The sequence below is a fragment of the Takifugu rubripes genome, chromosome 1 (genome assembly GCF_901000725.2).
Source record: "Takifugu rubripes chromosome 1, fTakRub1.2, whole genome shotgun sequence".
Taxonomy (NCBI): domain Eukaryota; kingdom Metazoa; phylum Chordata; class Actinopteri; order Tetraodontiformes; family Tetraodontidae; genus Takifugu; species Takifugu rubripes.
In genome coordinates, this window is record NC_042285.1 from 27840303 (window position 1) to 27861857 (window position 21555).

At 45.7% G+C, this 21555-nt stretch overlaps 1 protein-coding gene across 5 annotated transcripts in view; it reads right to left on the minus strand.

Annotated features, from left to right (window-relative positions):
• Positions 1 to 1055: 1055 nt before the first annotated feature.
• Positions 1056 to 21555, minus strand: part of LOC101075134 (inactive dipeptidyl peptidase 10) — a 113176-nt gene continuing 92676 nt past the window's right edge. For all 5 annotated transcript variants that reach the window (XM_029837038.1, XM_029836915.1, XM_029836955.1 and 2 more), the window contains 21 exons: positions 14576 to 14628; positions 13978 to 14059; positions 12789 to 12909; positions 12299 to 12453; positions 12054 to 12151; positions 11724 to 11847; positions 11227 to 11265; positions 9811 to 9918; positions 8656 to 8747; positions 8144 to 8191; positions 7685 to 7806; positions 7125 to 7169; positions 6078 to 6176; positions 5919 to 5988; positions 5366 to 5560; positions 4708 to 4762; positions 4333 to 4432; positions 4028 to 4086; positions 3228 to 3300; positions 2937 to 3010; positions 1056 to 2568 (listed from right to left, as the gene is read on the minus strand). In XM_029837038.1, coding sequence (XP_029692898.1) covers positions 2431 to 2568; positions 2937 to 3010; positions 3228 to 3300; positions 4028 to 4086; positions 4333 to 4432; positions 4708 to 4762; positions 5366 to 5560; positions 5919 to 5988; positions 6078 to 6176; positions 7125 to 7169; positions 7685 to 7806; positions 8144 to 8191; positions 8656 to 8747; positions 9811 to 9918; positions 11227 to 11265; positions 11724 to 11847; positions 12054 to 12151; positions 12299 to 12453; positions 12789 to 12909; positions 13978 to 14059; positions 14576 to 14628 — 1950 coding nt within the window. In that variant the 3' untranslated portion in view covers positions 1056 to 2430. The remainder of the gene's footprint in view (positions 2569 to 2936; positions 3011 to 3227; positions 3301 to 4027; positions 4087 to 4332; positions 4433 to 4707; positions 4763 to 5365; positions 5561 to 5918; positions 5989 to 6077; positions 6177 to 7124; positions 7170 to 7684; positions 7807 to 8143; positions 8192 to 8655; positions 8748 to 9810; positions 9919 to 11226; positions 11266 to 11723; positions 11848 to 12053; positions 12152 to 12298; positions 12454 to 12788; positions 12910 to 13977; positions 14060 to 14575; positions 14629 to 21555) is intronic.

A 21555-nucleotide genomic window follows, 5' to 3' on the forward strand; every position in this document is an offset into this window, starting at 1 on the left:
TATCTGAGATTGGTCGTATGATTGATTGAGTCCAGATCTAATCAGGCTGAGGTACCTGAAAGTCTGATGGTCCTGGGGAGCTGGGTTGGGTCAGACTGTCTCTGAATCCGCTCCAATTGTACATCTTTTATGGAAGGGTGGGATGTGTCGTTGGCCGACAGTTTGGTCAGCTTCCTCTGCTCCCCACACCAGACTGAGAGAACATCTGGAGCATCTGTTTGCATATGTTGAAGGACGTGCAGAGGTTGAGCTGCCTCAGGCCCAGCTCATACATGACCTCTGTGTTTAAGAACCAGACCAGCCTGTTGCCAACACTTACACCCCAATAATAACGCCTGTTGTTCTGGACAATTTCAACATTACTCCCATTGATGTGGACAGAAACCTGCTCCTTTTTCCTTCGTCTTCATCATACTTAGATGCCGGTAGGTCTCACTTGAGCCATCAACTCAGTGTTAACATTTATTCAGTTTGAGACTCTTGAGTTTTCTTGTGTTGACTCTTGTGTATGGGTGGTGTACCTCCAAATAAAGAAGTCTTGATTCGTTACAATTTAATTTGTTTACAGAGACTAGTTGATACCTCTTGAACTTTTTCCCACATTACAAAGACAAATTTATTCAGAGAAGCAGCCAGGAGGCGCTGCAGTGGTCCACAGGTCAGAGAAGAGGCAGGGACCTCCACGTGCACTCCACAAATCTGACTTTTCTGTAATAAGAAATCTGTTGTGGAACGGAAGCAAAAAAAAGTCCTGGGTGCAGTTGACCACATGTAGGGGCCACAGCAGGTATGGAGGAAGGTGCTGACTTCAGACTTTGTATCAACCAGAGCGTGAAGGTTTACCAACAAGCCTGAACACACAGCTGAGCTCCAAAAGCATGGACCGGATCAGGATGTATTCTTGTTCTAGACTGGACCTGTTATAGTCCAGAGTGAACTCCTACTGGGAATCTATGGCAAGACTGGAAAGTTCCCATTCACAGACTGTCTCCATCTGATGTCACAAGTTGCAGAGTAATATAGGCTCAAATACAAGGCATAGCATATGCAACGTGTTTCCTTTCAGGTTTTATTTATTCGGATCACTAGAGGACAATCACAACAACCCCAAACCTTGGCCCATCACCAGGCCCCTTCTAAAACAGCAAAAAAAGGGGAAAAAAGTAAAAAGAAGATGAACAAGCGTTACAAAATCCATCCATAAAAAACAAAAACAACTCAATAGCTAAAAGAAAATGGAAACTAAAACATTACAAGACACCCAAATCAATCAGCCCCCAAAGACCAAACTATCTATGAGATCTGGCATCTCAAAAATATATTTATATACACACTCTGCTGTATTGTACTGTACAAAATGTGGCAACACAAGACTGTAGACATGCAAACACCTCACTGACATTGTAAAACTGTCCATCGTAGTACATCGATTGCTATAAAAACCCAATGAAGCCAAATGTTCTTACTTGTCTTCAAATAAAATCCTGAAATTAAAGGTCTCTTGGCTTCATAGTCATGAATAAGTTGGAGAAACATTTAAGACAAAAAAAATCCTACTTATTTCATGTTTGGTCAGTTGTTCTAAGAAAATGGATTAAAAACAGAGTGAACAATTTGAAGGTGGAGACCTTTTGCAGCGTGTTGTGAAACTAAACCAAAACAGCTTTCTAATCTACGTTTATCGTCTTGAGATAAAATCATAATTTGTCCATTAGCAAACCGCTGACAGTGGTGTGTTTCAAACTGACTTGCTGCATCTCGAGGACCTGAGTTGACAGTTGTTAGATGACACTAGCACTGGATCACTATCATAGCCAGCAGGGAATATTACAATATGGTGAGTGTCATAAGGCATTGCACATCTACCCACGACCCCCGGACGTCCGACCTATAGAGACCTTTTCCACTCACATACAGCTTGAGTTCTTCCTTGTGCAGCAACAACCGAACGCTAAGGAGAGACGGGATCTCTTTCCAAGCTCTACCACTACAGAGAATAATGTGCCAAAAGGAGTGACAAAGGGCAGAAGTGAACCATGCATTTGTGAATCGGTCCCAAGACCTCACAGAAGGTGGAAACGGTCTTCTGTACACGTAGATGAGTGTCCCGAAAGTGAAATGACTTTGCGCTAAAGGGCAGTTCCCGTCTGGCAAGTGTCACTGTCGTGTCCTTCAGTTATTGTTTAGATATGTTTATAGACACAGTCAAGCACTAGAGTGCTCTCTCTCTCGCCCTCTCTCTCTCACATACTGTACACACACTCACACACACACGCACACACACACACACACACACATGAACTAACACACACTTTTAGAGCACGAGCAGCTCTAAACCAGTGTCCAAGTCCAGTGAAACACTTGGTTCAAAACTCAAAAGGCCTTGACAGGTTTTAGTTAGAAACTTCCAGCTCTGCTCCAGCGCTAGGCCTACTCTTCCTCCTCCTCCTCGTCATCAGGCAATGGCAAAAACTCCTCCTTCAGGCATTCTCTGTAGAAGCTGGTCAGAGCGGCGTAGAGGTGCAGGTGGCTTTGCTGGGAGAGGAAGTGACCCTCATCTGGAAAGATCTGGCCCGTAACAGGACACAGAGACCAGTTACACATAAAGAAAGCGCTTTCAACCTTTAAAAAGCTGGATGATGATGTAGCCACGCCAAATTAATGAATCACTTGTAGTCATTTTTACACTATTTAAATTCTGGCTGGTTGGTTTTCATCAGCCCGCCCAAGAAAAAAATGGAGGTTTTTCATTTACATGTTATCAGAACTACCACATCCAGACCGGACACCTGAGATCCAAAATAAATCACTTCAATCTGAAAGTGGAAGTTAGCCTTCTTTATCCAGAACAACCTCTCTTCTCTGTTTAAATTCATTTCAAGTAGCAGCACAGCGGCCACCAGGCCACGTGGTGGTGTTATTGCCACGAGACACACCTGCATTGAGTAGTTTGCTCCAACCTTCACGAGGTTCTTGACGAGCTCAGCAGTATGTTGGAAGTGGATGTTTGCTGGAAAAGAAACAATATGTCAGCATGTTATGAATCCTACCAGGAAAAGACGAGCCAATCGGAATCTAGCTGGTTGGAAACAACTCCCATATTTTAATCCTCTGTCTATCCCCATTTCCTTTATCTCTTGGTTAACGACCTTTGGCCCACGTCCTCCCAGACTCCTATGTCTTTGTGCTTGCTGTTAGTTTACTGCAGCTGACTCAGGCCGTCTTACCGTCGGCGGTGCCGTGGACTAGCATCAGCGTCTGTTCCCTCAGTGCTTGAACATTCTGCAGCACACTGGAAAACTGGGGGGAACACCAGGAGGTGAAGGTATCAAAGCAAAGCAATAAAAGCTTGCAGATTATTCTGATAATCTAACAGAAGCTGCATATTGTTAGAATCATTTTAAAGCCAAATCGAATATTTATGCTCTGAACTGGTACTGATGGAATGTGTTTAAAGGGGGACGTTTTATGCAAAACTGACTTCTTCAATGCTTAAGGGCACATATTTGCACATCCAGACTGCTACGGATTTTTTCAACCAAAGCACGCTACTAACATTTCATTTAGACATCAAGGAACCATGTTAACTTGTGGAACAGGAGCATAATACGTCCCCTCTAAAGCTGCCTTGCCTCGTTTTTGTCGCTGTTGGTGTGGCTGCTTGTGTAAATAGTGAGGAAACAGCCACAAAATCCAATCAGCTAGGTGGAAATGCAAATCCTAGATGGTGGCGAATAAGATACCTCTTACAGGTATTTGGTTGTTGACAACGTGCTTGCAAAAGTCTCAACAGCTTTGATGGCTCAGCATCTCCAGGCCTGAAATCCTGCAGCCTGTGATCTGATGCACCGATGCTACAAAGCGCAACGAGTAGCAAAATCCTGTCGAGAAAACTCACGGGGGAAAGCGTCGCTGGCTCCGACTTTGATAGCAGATGAGGAAAGTGCAGGAGCTGAGCTGCAGGAGTGTCTGGTGCAGCAGTAAACAGCTTTAAGAGATCAAGTGGGGGGAGGAAGTAAACACACACCTGGTATCTGCTGTCGTCCCGTAAAGGCATGCCGAGGTATCTCTCCGAGAACGCCGATGCTGTGCACATGAGAGGAGGTGAATTCTTAACACAATAACCCAGAGCTCGACTGGCATAAAGGCAGGACACAGGCGTCCTCTCAAGGACTTCCCAGTCCTTTCCTTCAGCCATTACCAGCAGTCGTTGGACGGGTGGAATGACTCAATGGGACCCAAACACACAAAGACGCAGGGTCATGTGCACACACACGATGTGTGAATTAAATAACTGAGGGAACTGTAGGGGCAGCGGGACACAGGACTCACCGTAGAGCTTCCAGTCCGTCACTGGCGACATCGCACAGGCACATTTGAAGATGCTGTCGGTGGACTTGAGCATCATCAACATTAAGTATGCACCATAACCCTGAACACACACACACACACACGCACTCAGAGAACCAGGAAAATTCCCTCGTGCATGAACAGTTGCATCTGAAACCAGCAGTGCAGCCAGAGCAGCTGCATTTAAATATTTACATGTACAATATCGACCAATGCAAAAAGAGTTATTATTTTAGGGTTACGTTGATTATTAATCATTGACCAGAACATCATTAGTAGGTTAAATGTAGCAAGAAGAAGGCTAAATTAATAATAATTTATAGATTATTGATGAATTTATGGACAAAATGGGATCACCTTTCCAAACACTGCTATCCGTGTCCGATCAATATATGGAAATTTCAGCAGGTATCTAGAAATGAAAGCACAAAACAAGCACAGTTAAAATCCAACGTGTGTTTTTTTTTCTGATTTGCTGCTTCTGACTGGACGAGTTGAGCCGAGCGGCGACTCTTCAACTGTCCTCTGTAGCTGTGCAGGTGTGTCTTTCTGTTCAAGCTGGAATTAGCTGGTTGCCTTCACAATCATGGAACCAGGAGCAGCAGTCATATCCCAGCACTGTTGCCTAGCAACGGTTAATGATAATGAAGTGTTGTATGGCTGAACCTCTCATCACGTCCAGGTTTCACCTCTGACCTGCTGTCCTCACACAGTGTGAGTTCACGGAATCCAATTTGTCAGAAAATAGTAATAGAAGAGAAAATGAGCAAATGTTTTCCGCTGACAGTCGAGCCAACATGAGGTGTCAGGATGCTATTTCCCAGACAAACCTCAAGAAGACAAGACAAGAAACAACTGCCATAACTGGACTTCAGCTCCAGCTGCAGTTCAGGTGTCCATCTGGACATGGATGCATTTGAAGGAAGTTCTGGTATTTAGCAGAAGCTGACAAACCCTGGATCATCTGGAGGACTAGACTGCTGCAGTAGCGGCTAAATGGTAAATGCTAACATACTCCACTGCTGCGATCTGGTCCTGAACGTCCACAGTTCCCAGTCTTTGGTGGACCTCGTGCAGGATCCTTTGACCCTGGAAGCCGCTGCCTCGGCCGTCCAGACGGGCAACGATGACGCTGTCCGAGCTGACCAGCACCGAGTCCCAGCTGAGGGAGAACTGGTCACTCACAGCTTGACCACCGGGGGCGCTGTCTCTAAACAAAGCAGAGGGGAAACCGAGTCAGCTCAGAACAGAGATTCAGTCCAGCCCCTTGTCTGCACCTGGATCTTTCCCACCTTTGTCAGGGTCTGGATCTGTCTTTACTTCTAAACTAGTCTGGATAAACAAAGACTGAAGCATATTTTCAACATACTAATGAAGGTGTGACTGGATACGTTGATGCATCATTATAGCAGCTTCCACTTTTTCTGCTTTTATTATCCCGACTGCTTCCCTGCTGATTCCTGCTTATGCTAAACAGATGTCAACATCACTGTCATCCTGGTGGCGTCTGAGGTTAACTTCAGCCAAATCAAACTCCAGTTCTACAAAGTCAAACGTGTGATACGTACAACAGAAGAAGTAACCCATAGTGCCGAGAATCGGAGAAGTCAGGTGGGTACGAGAGCATCAGAGGTAAATCTTTGGGAAAGAACAATGTTTCATGTTACAAAGCTGTCACAGATTTACTGCACTCGGTGTACAAATCGAAACCGATTCTTTCTTCTCACCAAAATGTTCAGTAGGAACGGTTCTGAAGTCAGTTAGTTGGATCCTTTTGTATTTCAAGGCAGCCTTCAGCGGAGAGTTGTTCTCAAGGATGTAATAATCTATAAAGATGAAGAGAATACTTTCAGGGGAAGAAAGAGGACAAAAACTGCCAATAATCACAATGTGGCTGCATATAAATGACCAATATTAGCATGAAGATGGTCCTTTGGGAGCCAAGGACAAAATAACGTGAGCTAGAGGGAGCTGGTTTTATAGATTGTTCCTCTCTTTATTTGATTTTGAAGCCATCCACATTATTTAAGCCAAAAATGTTGCTCAATCAAAACCTTTCATTGGTTAAATGTTTTGTAAATGATTAAGAAATATGCAACAGAGGAAAAAGGTTAATCATTTTTAACAAAAGCATCTACAGATCCATAAAGATGACCAAAAGGGAGATTTAGTATTAAAATAATTGTATGTTGTTTCCAGAATTTGAATAAAAGGTTTGGGACCTTTTTAAAGCTTAGCTGATCCAGAAGGTTCCATTTTGGAGCTTTTTTTTTTCTTCTCGTCTCAGAAATAGAGCAATTTTCTCCACATTTAATAAACAGTGACTCCCAGCTTGGCCATTTTCCTATTCAAACCATCTGAGAAGCAGCTAAATGAAATGGAATTCATCCAGTATTTCTAATGGAAAACCCAAAATCAATAGACGTCTCGTTATGCAACCACCAGGGACCTTCAGCTGTGGATGGAGCGTCTCCAAATATCCCTGGGCAAATTGCTTGCTTTTCAGCAGCACAGCTGTTAACGTTTTTTTTCTTTAAAGGTTATAAAAAAAAAACTATAGCTGCGACAGATTGGTGCGGATAACAAGTAGCCGCCCAACAGGTGTGAAGCAGAGTGAGTGTTTAGCCTGTGTCACAGGAAAAAAGGTCCTTTCCTTTCCTCACGTTATCGTTTCCTTCAGCTCCAACATCAAAGAAGACCTCATGTGGGGTCACAAGTATCCTAAAGGTTTGAATCTCATTTCTAAAAAAAAAAACTCAGAAAAAGGGACTCACTCGAGGTGTCGAGGCTGTGCAAAATCACGGTTGGTGCTCCAGGACCTGGAAGTGGGAACAGAAGCTCTTATTTAAGAGGAAAACATCAAATGCTCTCAGGAGAGCCACATCCCAGCTACAAGAGAACTGGAAAAGCCTGGTTTCCTCTGATGCCGTCGGGTGTGCAAGAAGCAACACGAGGACAGAGATGCTCCATCCTGTGCTATGTTTTAGCCTCTTTAGTGCTTTATGGACAAATAATATTGGTTGTTGTCTAGTAAATCAAAGTTTCTGAGCTTCAGCCACACAGAAAAGACCGAAGCCACAAATAGTAGGAAGCTTCAGCTACCCGGCGTCCTGCCCACAAGCACTTCCACACAACAGCTTGGCCAATTATCTGAGTTTTAGACCTGAGACCTGAGGACAGATGCAATTAACACTGTAGAGAAGACGTGTGACAGGAAACGGCACCGAGGCTTCTGACAGCTGAGTTCAGCGTGGAAGTACGTGGCTATACAAGGGACAAAAACACAGAGGAACATGTCCCGCAGCAGCCAGGAAGAGGACGTAGACCGTCCTACCTTTGCAGTGGAGGATGACGTGCTGCCGGGTTGGGCTGATGTCTGCGTCGATGTACAGGCAGTGAGCTTTATTCAGCTCGCAGGTCAAACAGCGGCGAGGGAACAGTCCCACGGTTTTCACACTGAGGAGACACGTTTTGGGTCACCACTTCATCCACAGCTGGAAATAGTTCCACCCCCCCACCCCAATGCACGTTAAAGCAAGAGAGCGAGCGAGGCCAGAGAAGTCCGGTCCCGTCCACGTCCGTCTCTGCTCACTAGTGTGGACGGGGACAAAACGGCTGCGTTCTCATCAGCTTCAGATGAGCTCGCGGCAGAAATAAGAGCAGATGATGATAATTACACAACACTAGAGACTCCAATCAGCTCCAGAAAGCTTCACGATGACGTCGCCACACAGCCAAATGCTAATTTCGATCTTCTGATGCTGCTCTTACACTTATTGTGCGGAGAACAAACCTGAAGAGTTGGCGTCGCCGTGGTGACCCCTCCGTGCTGAGGAAAAAACTGGGAAATGAAAAGAAGCAAACAGGCATTCTTTTATTAAATACCCAACTGAGTCACATCAGCGTGAATAAATCGAACAGTTAAATTAAAGTAATTTTAGTCATTTTAGACGCTGAAATTAGGATTTCACTGTTTAATGAACAATATCAAAGCTGCTAAAGCTTTACTGCTGGCATAGCTATAAATAATATAGATGAAACTCCTTTTTATCCAGCTAATTACATTTGATTCCATATGGACAACAACAAAGAGTTACATAACACATTAATCAATAACTGTTCGTTAATTGAGATCATTAAAACCAAACTACAATGAAAGCAGCGTTGAATAATTCTTAAAACATTAACATTCGTAATAAATTAATAAATGTGTATTAGTGCTATTGGGATTCTTATAATGTCATTGACTGTGATCTTGTTATTAATAATGTCCCAGTCTCATCTGTGCCCTCAGTCCTGACTTACAGGTTGTCGGTGGTCTCCTCGTAGGCGACGATCTTGGTCACCTCCCAGTTTCCTGACGTTAGATGTCGGACTTCGTTCTGATCGGCTCTAAACTGAAATAAAAAAGAGAAGTTTTGAAAAAGCCTCATTTAGAATCGTTTAAAGGCTTATGAAAAGGTGTATAGGCAAAAATGAACAAGAGGAAAATGGGTTTCGTATTATTAATGTAAAAAAAAAACAACATTTCTTCCCAAAGCACCAGATTCTGGACTAAAGTTCAGATCAGAGATGTTCTTATTGATTAGTCTTTAGGACCACAATGATTTTATATTTGTTGGTATTTAAAGTAGTTTTTGTGTGGAAGAACACGAGTCTTTTGGTGGTGTCTCCCGGGGGCCACTCAGGGGCAACACAGGGGCCACTCACGGGCAACACAGGGGCCACTCAGGGGCTACACAGGGGCCACTCAGGGGCCACTCAGGGGCAACACAGGGGCCACATCAACCCCAAAAAATAAGCATTTAACAAATCTTTGGCACCTGCTGATTCTAAAAGCTTCATTCAAGCTTTATTTTCATGTGAAAATAAAAAAAATTCTGCACAAAAAGAGCTGACAGAAAAGATTTTTATACCCTTGAAGGAAGATTTGGAAAAACACAAGAAGACACTCAAAACTTGAATGACAGAAGCAGATGTTTTCTGCACCCAAACAGCTGGATCTCATCTGGTGAATGTGTCAACATCTCTGGATTCCTGCTCGCTGTTGATTCTGTGTTTGTTTGTTTGCTGTCTCAAGGCTGAAGGCTTCTTTCCTGTCTGCAGATGCTGCGTCAAAGCGTTTTTCCTCTTTAATATCTGTTTCCTCCTCAACCTGAATGAATCTGAGCTCTGCCACCGAGTCACAGACCCAAACATGCAGCTGCCGGTTAACAATCTGCTCTAGAAAACCTTTTCCCTATTTTCTGAGAACTTTGTGGGCTTGGACCTTATCTGAAGGTTTAAAGTGAGCCGTAATGAGCACCTGTCCCTCTAGCGGGCCTCGTCCGGCCTCGGCACCACCCCCTCGCCACCTGCTGAGCGGAGCGGCGCCCTGCACGGCGCCACAAGCCAAGACAGAAAAGGATCTACAGACGGCACGGTTCCAGAAAAGCCAAGCCCGTTTTCCCGGCGCCTCACCTGCGTGGTGAACATGGCGATGTGGTGAAACTCTCCACGCCCCCCCTGTTTGACCGGCACCGTCAGGAAGAATCGGCTGCCGTCTTTGGAGAACACCGGTTCCTGGTTCTGGAGGACACACAGAAGCAGACGATGAAGATTCCAGACAGTGTTCTATTCAAAGCTGTTTAGATGTTGAATCCACCAACTCGGCACGACAGAAATGACAACCTTGCGTCCAACTGTGAGCTAAATCTACACCTGGACTCCATCTTGGTGACTTTTCAGCAGGTGGAAGCGTCGACAGAGAGGAAGACCAAAAGAAACATCATGTGTTCCGGAACTGCGGAGGATAGCTGAGGTTTCCTCTCTGCTCACACACAAACTGGGTCTGTAAATGAGCTTTTTGACACCTTTACAAAGGCGAGCGGCTCGGCTGGCCAAGCCTGTCGTGGGGACAAACGACCTGCCGCCGCGGCCAAACATTGTACGGCTGCAGGGCGAAACCATCTAATCCTGCCAGGAGCGCTCGCTCCTCGGCCTCCATCTCTGCCTGGAACATGTTAACACGCAAGTCTGCACTTAAAAAGAAAGAGTTGGAGCCAGAATTGGAGTTTGTTGTTTGTTGTTTTCCCGTTGAATGCCGAAAAGACAAAAGTGTGACGTGAGTCTTAAACCTGCGTCCACCTGCTCGCTTGGATGAACAAACGTTCCTCTTCTCTGATTGGAGTGGACTTTAGTTTCTGCCTGTCCTCAACCCAGTTATCAGCACACCCGTCGGGTTGGAGTCAGGATGAGACCAACTCATTAATGATGTCCTCCGCTGGTCGGATGGAAGATGTTAAACGAGGAACGGTGCCGTCAGGCCGCTCGGCTGTGGACAGATGGCTGCTCAGCGATGCTGACTGTGGGTCTGTTGTTTCCGCCACGTCCACGTCCCCCATCAGGGCAGAAATGGCAGGAACTGAACCCCCACCGGGTAGCCAGACCTGCTCTGAAACGTGAGCGACCGTCCTGATCGCGGGCTGCAGCTTTATTAATGTGAACAGTGACATCGTTGACGGTGGAGCTGAGCTCTGGTCGAGACATTTTGGGTTTTGAAGAAAGGTTGCAGATTTGTCATCGCGGCCCAAACGACAGAAACTCGATCGTTGTGGTTGGAAAGTGCATGTGAGCAGCACATTTATGCCCGATTATTATTACTAACATATTAACATGGTTCCACATACAGGAAAGAGCAGCAAAACTAGACCAGAAGGAAAAGAAGAATCAACCTAGACAACCAGAAGGTGGAGAGGTTACAGCGCTCTCACAGATCTCCTGTAACATCATTTATTTATCCTTCGTTTGGATCAGAACCTCCAACAACAGCAGCTGCCCCTGACGTCTGTTTAATCTGAGGCATTTATAAAATGAGAATAACAAAAGCCGTGTTACCTGTTTGGAGAGCCACAGCTCAGAGCTTTCTTCATGTCTCTGAAAAAGACAGAGGGGCCAACCGTTAGATTGGGTTCCTCACAGTGGTGAGCATCAGGGTGGAGGGAGTAACACACCCCTGGAGACATCTTCCCAGTTTTAACCCCTCATCCCAAACCAACAGGCGTGAACTGGGTCTGTGCTGTTGGCAGGGCTGCTGCATCCAGGCCTGGATCAACGAAGCTGCTTCTTGGCTCAGCGAAACATGCAAATCGGGCCAAATCAGATTCCCCATTACTGGAAAACAGCCTGCTGAATCCGGCTCTACACTCTCAGGATCACTCCTGAGATGAGGAGCATTGTGTTGTTCTGCTACCTGGCGAGCTCAGCAGGTTTCGTCTACCTGAAATTGTTATTATCTTAAACATTTCATTCATTCATTTCATTTACATTACATTTCACACAAAGAGCTTCGCCTCATTCTTAGAATTACGGGGCAAAAAGAAAGGCAGACGCACCGTGACGCACGCACCCGTGGTGGTGTCACACACGGTCAGCATGGAGAAGTTCTGGGCCCGGTTCAACCACCTGACTGAGGTCTTGGTCTTACTGATCCACTTCACCATGGTCACATAATGCTCCCTAGAGAAACATCAACACGATGGTCAGTGCGACTGGAGCTGAGGATCCGATCGTCTGGGGAGCACCAGGAAGGAGCAGAACGTGACCCGTCCACCTCAGGAACCACCAGTGCCACCTTCGAAACACTGAGTCCAAATTTACAGAGACAAGGGGAAACCTGTTCAAGGAGAGAAAGTCTCCTGCTGCGGAGCTGCCGCAGGTCTCACCGAAGTTTGAGCGTGTCGGGAGGCACGAGCTCCAGCGTGTGCGTCGGCCCGTAAAGATTAACCACGTAGAGCTTCACCGCTGGGTTGGCCTGACCAGCCTGGAGATGAAATACAGCAGAGAGCAATTCATGGAGAAGGTTGATCTTAAATGTCTGGTTTCAATACAGTAAGAACGAGGGAGGAGAGGCCTGTTTTACTGCCACCAACCACCAGAGGGCAGCTACTGGTGACGCCTCCATGTTTACCTTTGGGTACGGATACTGTTTTCCTCTGGGGTACGTCATGCCGGTGAAACGGGGCAAAGCCATGTTGGGCACCAGACTATCGTTAAGGACCAGGAACGCCAACCTCTCTCCATCAGGTGACCACCAGTGGGCCACGTGGGTGTGAAGGATCTCCTCTGTTGGCAAAAAGAGAGAAAAGAGGACTGAGCCTCTGAGATGAGGAATCTTCACTGGGGCAGCGTCACACAGCTGCCTGGTGATCCTGGTGTGGTTAAAACCTGCTCACGTGCAGCCCGCGAAGAGGAAGAGCTCAAATCCTTTAACCTTCATTTATGCTAATGAAGTAATAATATAAATGGAAGAAGAGGAGCAAAGCACAGGACACTTTTGTTTTCCTGAGATTTACATTATAATCTTGTTTTCTCCTGAGAGATGTTTAGGAGTGTGTTCAGCTCCGATGGAGCTCTTGAACTCCATGAATACTCAGCTTTTAAATGAGACTGTTCTTCACCTTCGTAGAGCCAGTCAGCGATCCCATTGAAGATGACCCCTTCCTTCCCCGACGACGTTAACCTGAGGGAGTTGCTCTTAACGTCCGACTGGTAGTAGATGTTGTTTTCAAATATGTAGATCTGGGAAAATGCGAAGGTTAAAAACAGTACAGTAAAAGCAGGAACCATAAAAACAACAACTCTGTTTTACTCTGAAACTGAACAACCTCAGAAACAAGAAGCTTCCTGTTTGGATAAAACGCTGACAAAGCGACCCCTGCAACTGGTGTTTGGTGCATTAGTGACTGCATCCATCAAACTGCACGTTTCTCTCCTGATACCTTTCACAGACGGAGCTTGAGCAAACATCAGAAATCCTGTCTATCACCATTACAGTCAGTCCAACCGAGACCTTTTTGAGAAGATGCCGCGTTTGGCCTTCTGAAAGCGCACAAAAAAATCAGTCGGCAGCAACGTGACAACCTGTTTCTGTCGGCCCGGATGGCAACAAGAAATCACCATTTATTACAAATGTGGCTTTAATGGGATCTCATGTTTGCTGTTCATTCCTCAGATGAAAAAAGCTGCTATATATACTCTAACACATATAGCTGGTGTAAAAAAAAATCCCAGAATGCACCGCGTTTCTCACCATTAGATTTAAATATTTTTTAGGTTAGGCATGGAAGAAAACCACGGCCTGCAGTTCATCAAACGACCACTAGAGGGAGTCTGCAGCAGCAAGTCAGACCTCATGCCCGGCGTTCCCAGTGTGCACTAACTGGTACCATCCAGTATTATATTTGGGTATATACGAATACATTATTTTAATCTAATGGGATGATTAATTAAGAATGATTTTAAAATGCTTTTCATTTGTATTTCAATCAAAATGGCAACAAGAAGGGCCAATAAGGAAAGTGGCTAAATAATTGTGGATAAATTGTCTGTGGGTAAAAGTCAGAAACAGGAAACGTTTGTGAGTCACGGAGGATGTGAATGTCATTCGAATAGGTCTAAGTAACCTTGCAAATGCTCATACATTAATTTAATTAGAGTAAGCTTTGGCGAGTATGAAGTATAAACAACCAGAGCAAACCTGATTACCAGATTTAATCATCTCTAACCCTGAAATGTAATAATGTTAATGCAGGCAGAGAACGGCGGTGCCAGCTGAAGATTTGAGGGCAGCTTCCTGTGTGTTCTCACCAGCTGCTGGCCTTGAACACCCCAGGCAGCATACTGCAGGACCGAGTTAACCACCTCAGGAGGGTCCAGCTCCCAAACCTCCCTGAAAGAAAAGACGTCGCCGTGGTCAAATTTTCAAATTGAGTGATGTTTAAAACTGTGCTAACAGCCTTTAACCGACTGTCAACGGAGTTTATCTGATGCTGACTGAGACCTGTTCACGAATAAAAAATGAACATGGATGAGTAAATAAATGTTAATTTACTCAATTTATCAATCTAGAACCTGTTGAAAACATTAAAAAATGACACGTTCCATATAAAAATCCGTTAGCCAGCTGCTAGTATGTTTGTTAAAAGCAGCATCAGCAGACATTAAATTGCTGCATTTCATCCCCAGATTTAAGGGTTTATTTAATCTCAGGCCTGTGCACACATAACAAATTATTTATTCATGCAGGATGCGCAGAACAAATAGCTGTTAATAATGGTCTCCCTGCACTCACTGCAGCCTTTATTTATTCCATCTGTGCGGAGCTGGGTGATTTATTGTTCTGACGTTTCCCTGATGACGAGTGTTCTGTTGCACAACAACAGCTGAGGAGAGCAGAGACACTCACCGCGTGTGAATGTTGTAGATGCTGTAGGAGGCCATGTAGGAGTGGCGGTAAACCTGCAGCAGACAGAGATTAAAAACAAGCATTAACGGGAGACGCGGCAGAGCCACAGAAAACGGCATCGCAAAAATAACCCCCGATTTCTAAAAAAAGACACAGTTGGCGTCTCGCCGCCATCGAATCTGCAGACGACGTAATTTGCGTGGCTGACAGCTGCAGGAAGAGACAGTTTAATTCCATCTAAGAAAGCCATCATCACCAAAACCCTCTGTGCTCTGAGCCCGGGGGGGGAGAGAGAGGGGAGCCAGGGTGAGACAGAAGGGTGAGTGGAAACGAGTGGAAACGCCCGCTGGAAAAGCCGCTGCTGGCGTGATCACGGAGCTCTGAGCACAGCTGCTGCAACGCGCAGCATCGCCACAGAAGCAGGGATTTGGGGATTCCAACAGGTCAGTCGGTCGACCTGGACGAACCTCGCACAGGTCGTCCGACCGGCGCCCTCGCGGAGCCTCGGTCCAGCAGGAGGCCCCGAGCATCTGGGGTCTCCTTTAGCATCTCACAGAGGTTTCCTCCACATCTGCAGCCTCCTGACACAAAGCCAACACTTGGAGCTTGTTGATGTATTCATTTCAAGAGCGGATGTGTTGCAGCGGCTGCTGAAAGAACGCAGCTCCTAATAAAGGCTCGAGTCGAAATCTATGTAATTACCTTTTCATTATGCAGACCCGAAAACGCGCAGAGAAATAATCCACCACAGCGGCGTTACAGCCACACCAGTACGTCCCTGGTAGGCTGTTTTCTCCTGGATAGAAAGGCTGCTTGCTGTACGTGTGCGTTCATAGAGCTCAGGGTTCTATAAACCCTGCGATCACGCTGTCGGGCTGCCGGAGAACGGTGCACGCACGCAGCTATCAGCAGCTTTTCATTTTAGCGAGGCAGCTACAGAATTACACCTCTCAATGGCACAAATGAGAACTTTAAGAGCTCCCTCATATGTCTCTGTAAGCTGCAGGAATCAGCCGGAGGCTATGAGTGCTCTGCACCACTGAGGATAGACTTAACTTTGCACATTTCCTCCAGGCTGTCAAACACTCATTATTTGTTCTTTACTCAGGTTTGCTGGCAGAGCACTACTTCCTCCACCCAGCTCACCCATGCAAAGCTCACTGTGGTCCTCAGAAAGGACATTTACTCTGCTTGTTGGAAGAAGTGGAATACAACCAACGCACAAATGTAAGCAGGAGAGTTTATGTGCATGGTGCCTTTGAGGCCCCAGGAGAACATGCAAATTCCACTCGGAAAGGCCAGGAATGAAGCCCAGAACCTTTGTGCGATGATGCTAATATCTGCCCCCACGTTACTGCTAAAAGAATCATTTCAAAGAATAGTTGTCAAATAAAACATTTATCAAAATCAACACAAATCAACCCATCAGCAACTCAACAAAATGGGTCTTGAAGTTGTGTTTCTTTTCCACTTTTACATCTGTCAGATAACCGTCGTACTCATTTAAGGAGTTTAAGGAGGATTTCAAATGATCTGGTGTGATGATCGACAGGTGAGGGGAGCAGATCCAGTGGCTGATACCCTGGATCTGCATTTTTACCACATAGATTTCAAGCCTTGGAAGGAAAGAGCGCTTCAGTGGGTGGTTCACGTGTGTCACCATATCACACGACTCTCACCGCGACCGACCACCTCACAATTCCAGCTGAGTGGCCGCGGAAGCTGGTGATGAACAACAGACAATTCCCTGTGTGGGAAAACAGCCTGGATCTGCTGGATGTGGAAAGCAGCTGTGAGATTGCTGCTTTGCTCTACTGCTTTCAAAGATTAGAACCCACAGGTGATTCATGCACATTCTGCTTCCACAGGAGACCAAACAATCCGTTGGTGAAAGTGAACTGTTTCATAAACTCCTGTTTTCATGTCGCAGCCTAAATGGAGTAAACGGCGCCGATCCCTGCAGAGCACAGAGTATATCTTTATCTTTTCCTCCAAAGCCCACTTCCAAGACATTAAACAGATGTTAATGAGCTTTACGGCACTTAGAAACACATTATACAAAGACTAGAGGCTTGAGATTTTACCCTAAGCTCCCATGAATAGCCCATAACAACAGGCTGGAACATCAATAATATGCTGGTGTTCATACCGACAGTCAATTACAGTTTAGAGAAAAGAGGATTTTCTAAAATCGGAGGGACTCCCATCAAATTTAGGCAGTGTGGAACTAAATGTGCAGCAGCTGACACGGCCGCTCGAGTGTGTGATGGGTGTTAATTGGTGGAGTTCCTTTAGAAATGAGGTTGTGGGTGCAGCGAACGCGGCAGGAAATGGTTCAAGCATCTTCCACAAACTGAACCTGAGAATCTGAATGAAGGAGAAATTAATCTGCAACAACTTTTCATCAATTCTGTATTAAATGCCTCATTAATAAATGAGGCCTCCGGTGAGTGTCGCTGACGTGACCTTTATGGCTGACTCCATGATGAAACAGTAAAGGTTGTGACATTTCCAGCACTCAAACACAGAAGTGGCTGCGCTGAATAAAATGTCCCAAACCGGGAAAGAGTCGGCGTAATAAAAACACTCTGAACGCAACAAAAATGACCTTTAACACACATTTCTCCACTTCCTCAAATACGCAGAAGAGAATAGAAAAGCAAAAGAGGTAAATAACAATGTAATACTGTAGTACTGTTTGGTTAGGCTAAAGCTATGCTAACAACATGCACAGACATGATGGTCGCCAGTGGGCCGGCCGTATGTTTAGCTCCGCCCACTAAGTAAGCTAATCCCTGCATCTGCGGTTATGTAATGGAAGCATCATCATTATCAAGGTGTTCTCCATTATCCCTCCTTCTTTCTGCAAAAAGATGAATTAACGATGGAACAAAGGAACAAAGGGATTGGAACAAAGAGATTGACCATTTCATTTTCAGAGCCTTGGTCAGCCTCGCTCCAGTCTGTCAAGTCGCTGACATTTCTGGGTCTTGTGGGGAAACCGTTTATGTGTTTTATGAGTTCCTTTTATAGGTTTCAGAAATGAAGACCAACAAAATGTGCAGTTCTCTAGTTTGTTCCATTCCTCTGGAATAAAATGAGAATTGATGTGAGGCCAGTTTCCAACTTGCCATTTTTGAACATTGTCTTTATCAACAAAGGGGAACAGATATGATGCAGATGTGGAATAAAGATCACAAAAAGGTTCTGTTCATTTCACTTAGAGCAACGTGGAGGACTGTAAACCAGAGTTTAGCAGCACAGACAGAGGCTGAAGGTGCGAGAACACAGAGAGGGACTAAAAAGGCTCTGAAGCTCTGGGACTGACTGGGTGGTGCCATCACTGAGAAGTGTAACTGAGTCCCACTTTGTCCTGTCAGGCGTCTTCAAAGCAAAGAGAAAATCAATAGCTGTGGCGGGGGTGGTGTTACAGCAGCAGGTCAAAGGGTAAGAGGAGACGGACAAAGCTGGGACAGCTGGTATCACTGGACACGTCTGAAAACCACTGAGGGAGGACGGCGTTGAGTCTGTGGATCTTAAGCAGCCTTAATCACAGAAAGGGGCAGACGGGCCCCATCTTAGTCACATTATGGCAGCGAACCAACGACTTTGCGCTTTTCCTGGAGATTTCACAGCTCCCCTTGTCCTTCCTGTTGGTTCTTGTCTTCAGGCAGTTGGGTGTGTGGTGAGATTTTGGCTGGTCCTCAAGGCTTCCATGGGGCCTGAATGTGTACCGCCCCGTCCACACGTGTCAATGTGAACATGTGTGTTGCCATGTGAATGCTGTTCTGCTTTTTTCTGGCTGAATGAAACCTTTTCTGGTCATTAATGATTTTACCTCAGCAGGGTCATGGGGAGCCGGAGGTGAGGGGCAGATGGAGACCGCAACACCCCTCACAGGACACACACCCTCTTCCCTCTTGGAGTGTTTTTGTGGGAGGAAACGAGGGAATGCAAGCATGGGGCATGTTTTTCTTCTTCTTTTAACCTCCATTTTCATTGGATCTTTTGTTGTTTCATCAGAAAACAAGGCTGGAGGTGAAAACACACACTGAATAAATTATTATTGAGGATTTTACACTCACTCCAAAGGCTTTTTGAAACGGCTGCGGGAGAATGGCTTTTTGCCACAATTTTGCACCGACGCAAACAAACAAGTCTTCTGACGGCGACGACAAAAAAATACAGAACGAATGCGAGCTCGCAATCCCTTTACGCCTCGGCATGCAAAGAATGGGGCCTGTCACTCAGAATAAATGAGAAATCAGTCAACTTCACACCCACGCGCGGCGCTGCCTTGATAGCTTAAAGCTAATATTTTGTTTTCTTTATGTGTTTTTCAGCTTCAGTGGAAAATCTGAAGATTCCAAAGGGAGCAAGGATGTAAAAAACTCTTTCCAACCAGATCAGAAGTTAAATATGAGAGCGGCTGTGTGCTACAAAGGCTGCAGAGATTTGCAGAGACACGATGGCCAAACTTTAAGACACCAGCTCGATGCCAGCAGAGGCAAACGGAGATCGAAGAGATTAGGAGCTCCTGTCGAGTTTAATCACTCCTGACGCAGATGTAGCCAGATTATGGTATGTAATCCTGCAGATAGGTAAAAAGTGCTTCACAAACACCCTGAGAGTCACATCAGAACAGGTGGGAAAGAGCCAGATCAAAGGATCAAAGTGGGCGATTCGCGAGAGGCTGCTTCATTTGGAGCCGAACCCAGTTCAGCCATAAACTGGGAGGGCAGAGCTGTGGTCCACATCCAGGAAGTCGAGCAAAGTCAACGAGATGCTCTGCTTAAAATGAAAGGAAATGATCAAGAACTCCATTAGTTCTGCACAAAAATTGCTCTGGAGCTGAGCCGCGTTTCCATTTGCTAAAGAAGACAATTCAAATCAAACATAACATTCCCATTAGGTAAAGCAAACACAGCGGCTCTACTTCATTAAACGCTCTGCAGCTTAACTGCTTCTTATTGTGAGAATCTGCCGCAGCAGAGGTCAGAGGGTGAAGGATGAGTGTATGGAGGCAATTAAAATGGTAAAGGAAAATAGACATCTCCTCGACATAAACTCAAGGCTCAGAGGAGAAATGTAAAAGAACGATAAAATGGTCTCTTCAAATGAAGTTTAACTTTTTAATACTAAAAATATAAAGAAGCTTTTAGGTGGAGAGCAGCACTTCCAAGGTCATTCACCTCAGCGCTGCGGTGAAAGCAGAAGAAGAAGAAGAGTGTAAATGTGGTGGCGTGATGTATGGACTCTTGTCCTTTTGTGTAGTCCAACGTGCACATTCAGGGTCTTGTTGCTGTTCTGAACAGTTTTCTGAGGGTTGCTTCACTTGTTCCACCCCTGAAAACACTCCTCGTGTGTGCGAGCGCAGACCTGGGCTCCGACATCATCCCACCTCAGCCTGGTTCGTTTCCTGCCTCCACCAAAACTATTTCACCTTGTTTGCAGGTTCTTGTGCTCCGTCAGCAGGATATTTTAGGATATTGTCCAACTGAGAAAACCTGCTCATTATTCCAGGCATGAGGGAACGTGAATGTTTCTCTATTTGGCTTATCAGGGATAAACCTATTAGAAAAGTAATTTTCCTTCCACAAAAGACCTGTGGTTATTATTTGTCAAGCTTCGGGTCGTTAGTTTGTTCAGCAGGTGGACAGTGAATACAGGTACACGCCGACAGGAAGGATGAATTATGACGATGGGAAGGAGACAGCCCTGTCTGAGCCAGAGCTGATCTCTCAGCCCCATGAAGGATCCCGTAGGATCCCAGTAAGGGTTCTCATGCCAGCAGCAATAATAACACACATCTGGCAAATACAGGTCACACACTCCGAAACGTGGTGGGATCGTCTTCAGCTTGGATCGCCACACGCTCGCTCCAACATCGTTTGCTTGAGCTTCTACACGCTCACAGGTTCAGGTCCATCCAGGTGTTCCCCAGGCCCTGAGCCTGGTCAGATCCAGGTGTTCCCCAGGCTCTGAGCCTGGTCAGATCCAGGTGTTTCCCAGGCTCTGAGCCAGGTCAGATCCAGGTGTTCCCCATGCTCTGAGCCTGGTCAGATCCAGGTGTTTCCCAGGCCCTGAGCCTGACCAGAGTCTCCTTCTAATAGCAGCTTCAGCAGGCTCACTACTCCCTCTGTGGCCTGGAGGCTGTGGCTCTGCTCTTCACTGAGTCTCCTCATTTCATGAATATAAAACCTCTTATTTAAGATTATTCTTTTGTTTTTACATGTAATCTGTTTCAGCCTTAAAATAACCCCAATCTTTCTTTATAAATAGCGATTTTACTCCCTATTGACAGTTAAAAATGCACTTTAGCAATAACAATGTTTAAACTCGGTGTGTCCTCTTAAACTAAAGTGCTTGTCCAGACCCTGAATGCACACGAGGCGGCTCCGCTGTGACTGCACCTGTCATTAATCTGGACACTTCATGCCTTCCAGAGTGGAGGCTCCAATTTGCATATCTGCTTTTGAATCTGTTCGCTTCTGCTGGAAAGCTGGTAATTACAGTTGGAGCTGGGTCCGTCGCTGTATTAGTGAATGAATGTGACCTGCCAGTCGCTCCCAGGCCACAATGGAATATTAATCAGGCCTGTGCTCAGGGCACTCAGCGGAATATATGGAAGCACCACAAGGCTGTGGAGCACCGGTTTATTCGAGCCTGACATTGGTTTTGGCATGATTTCATCTTTATCACACAACGATGTCATTTCATAATATCAGGTAAGATTTGAGTGACGGGAGGGGGGAGAAGTCAGCAGAGCTGCTTTTAACATCACATCCGATGTGGAAAATATAACCTCTGTTAAATACTGTCCCTGTGCACCGTTTCACATGGGATGCCTCCTGATTGGCTCTGGCAGCACAACACAGGCTGTCCTGGAACGGCCGAAGAGATGATTTCATGTTTAAAATATCTGGACCAACCATCTGCATGAATCCAAAAGCAAGCAAGCACACACACACATACATGCA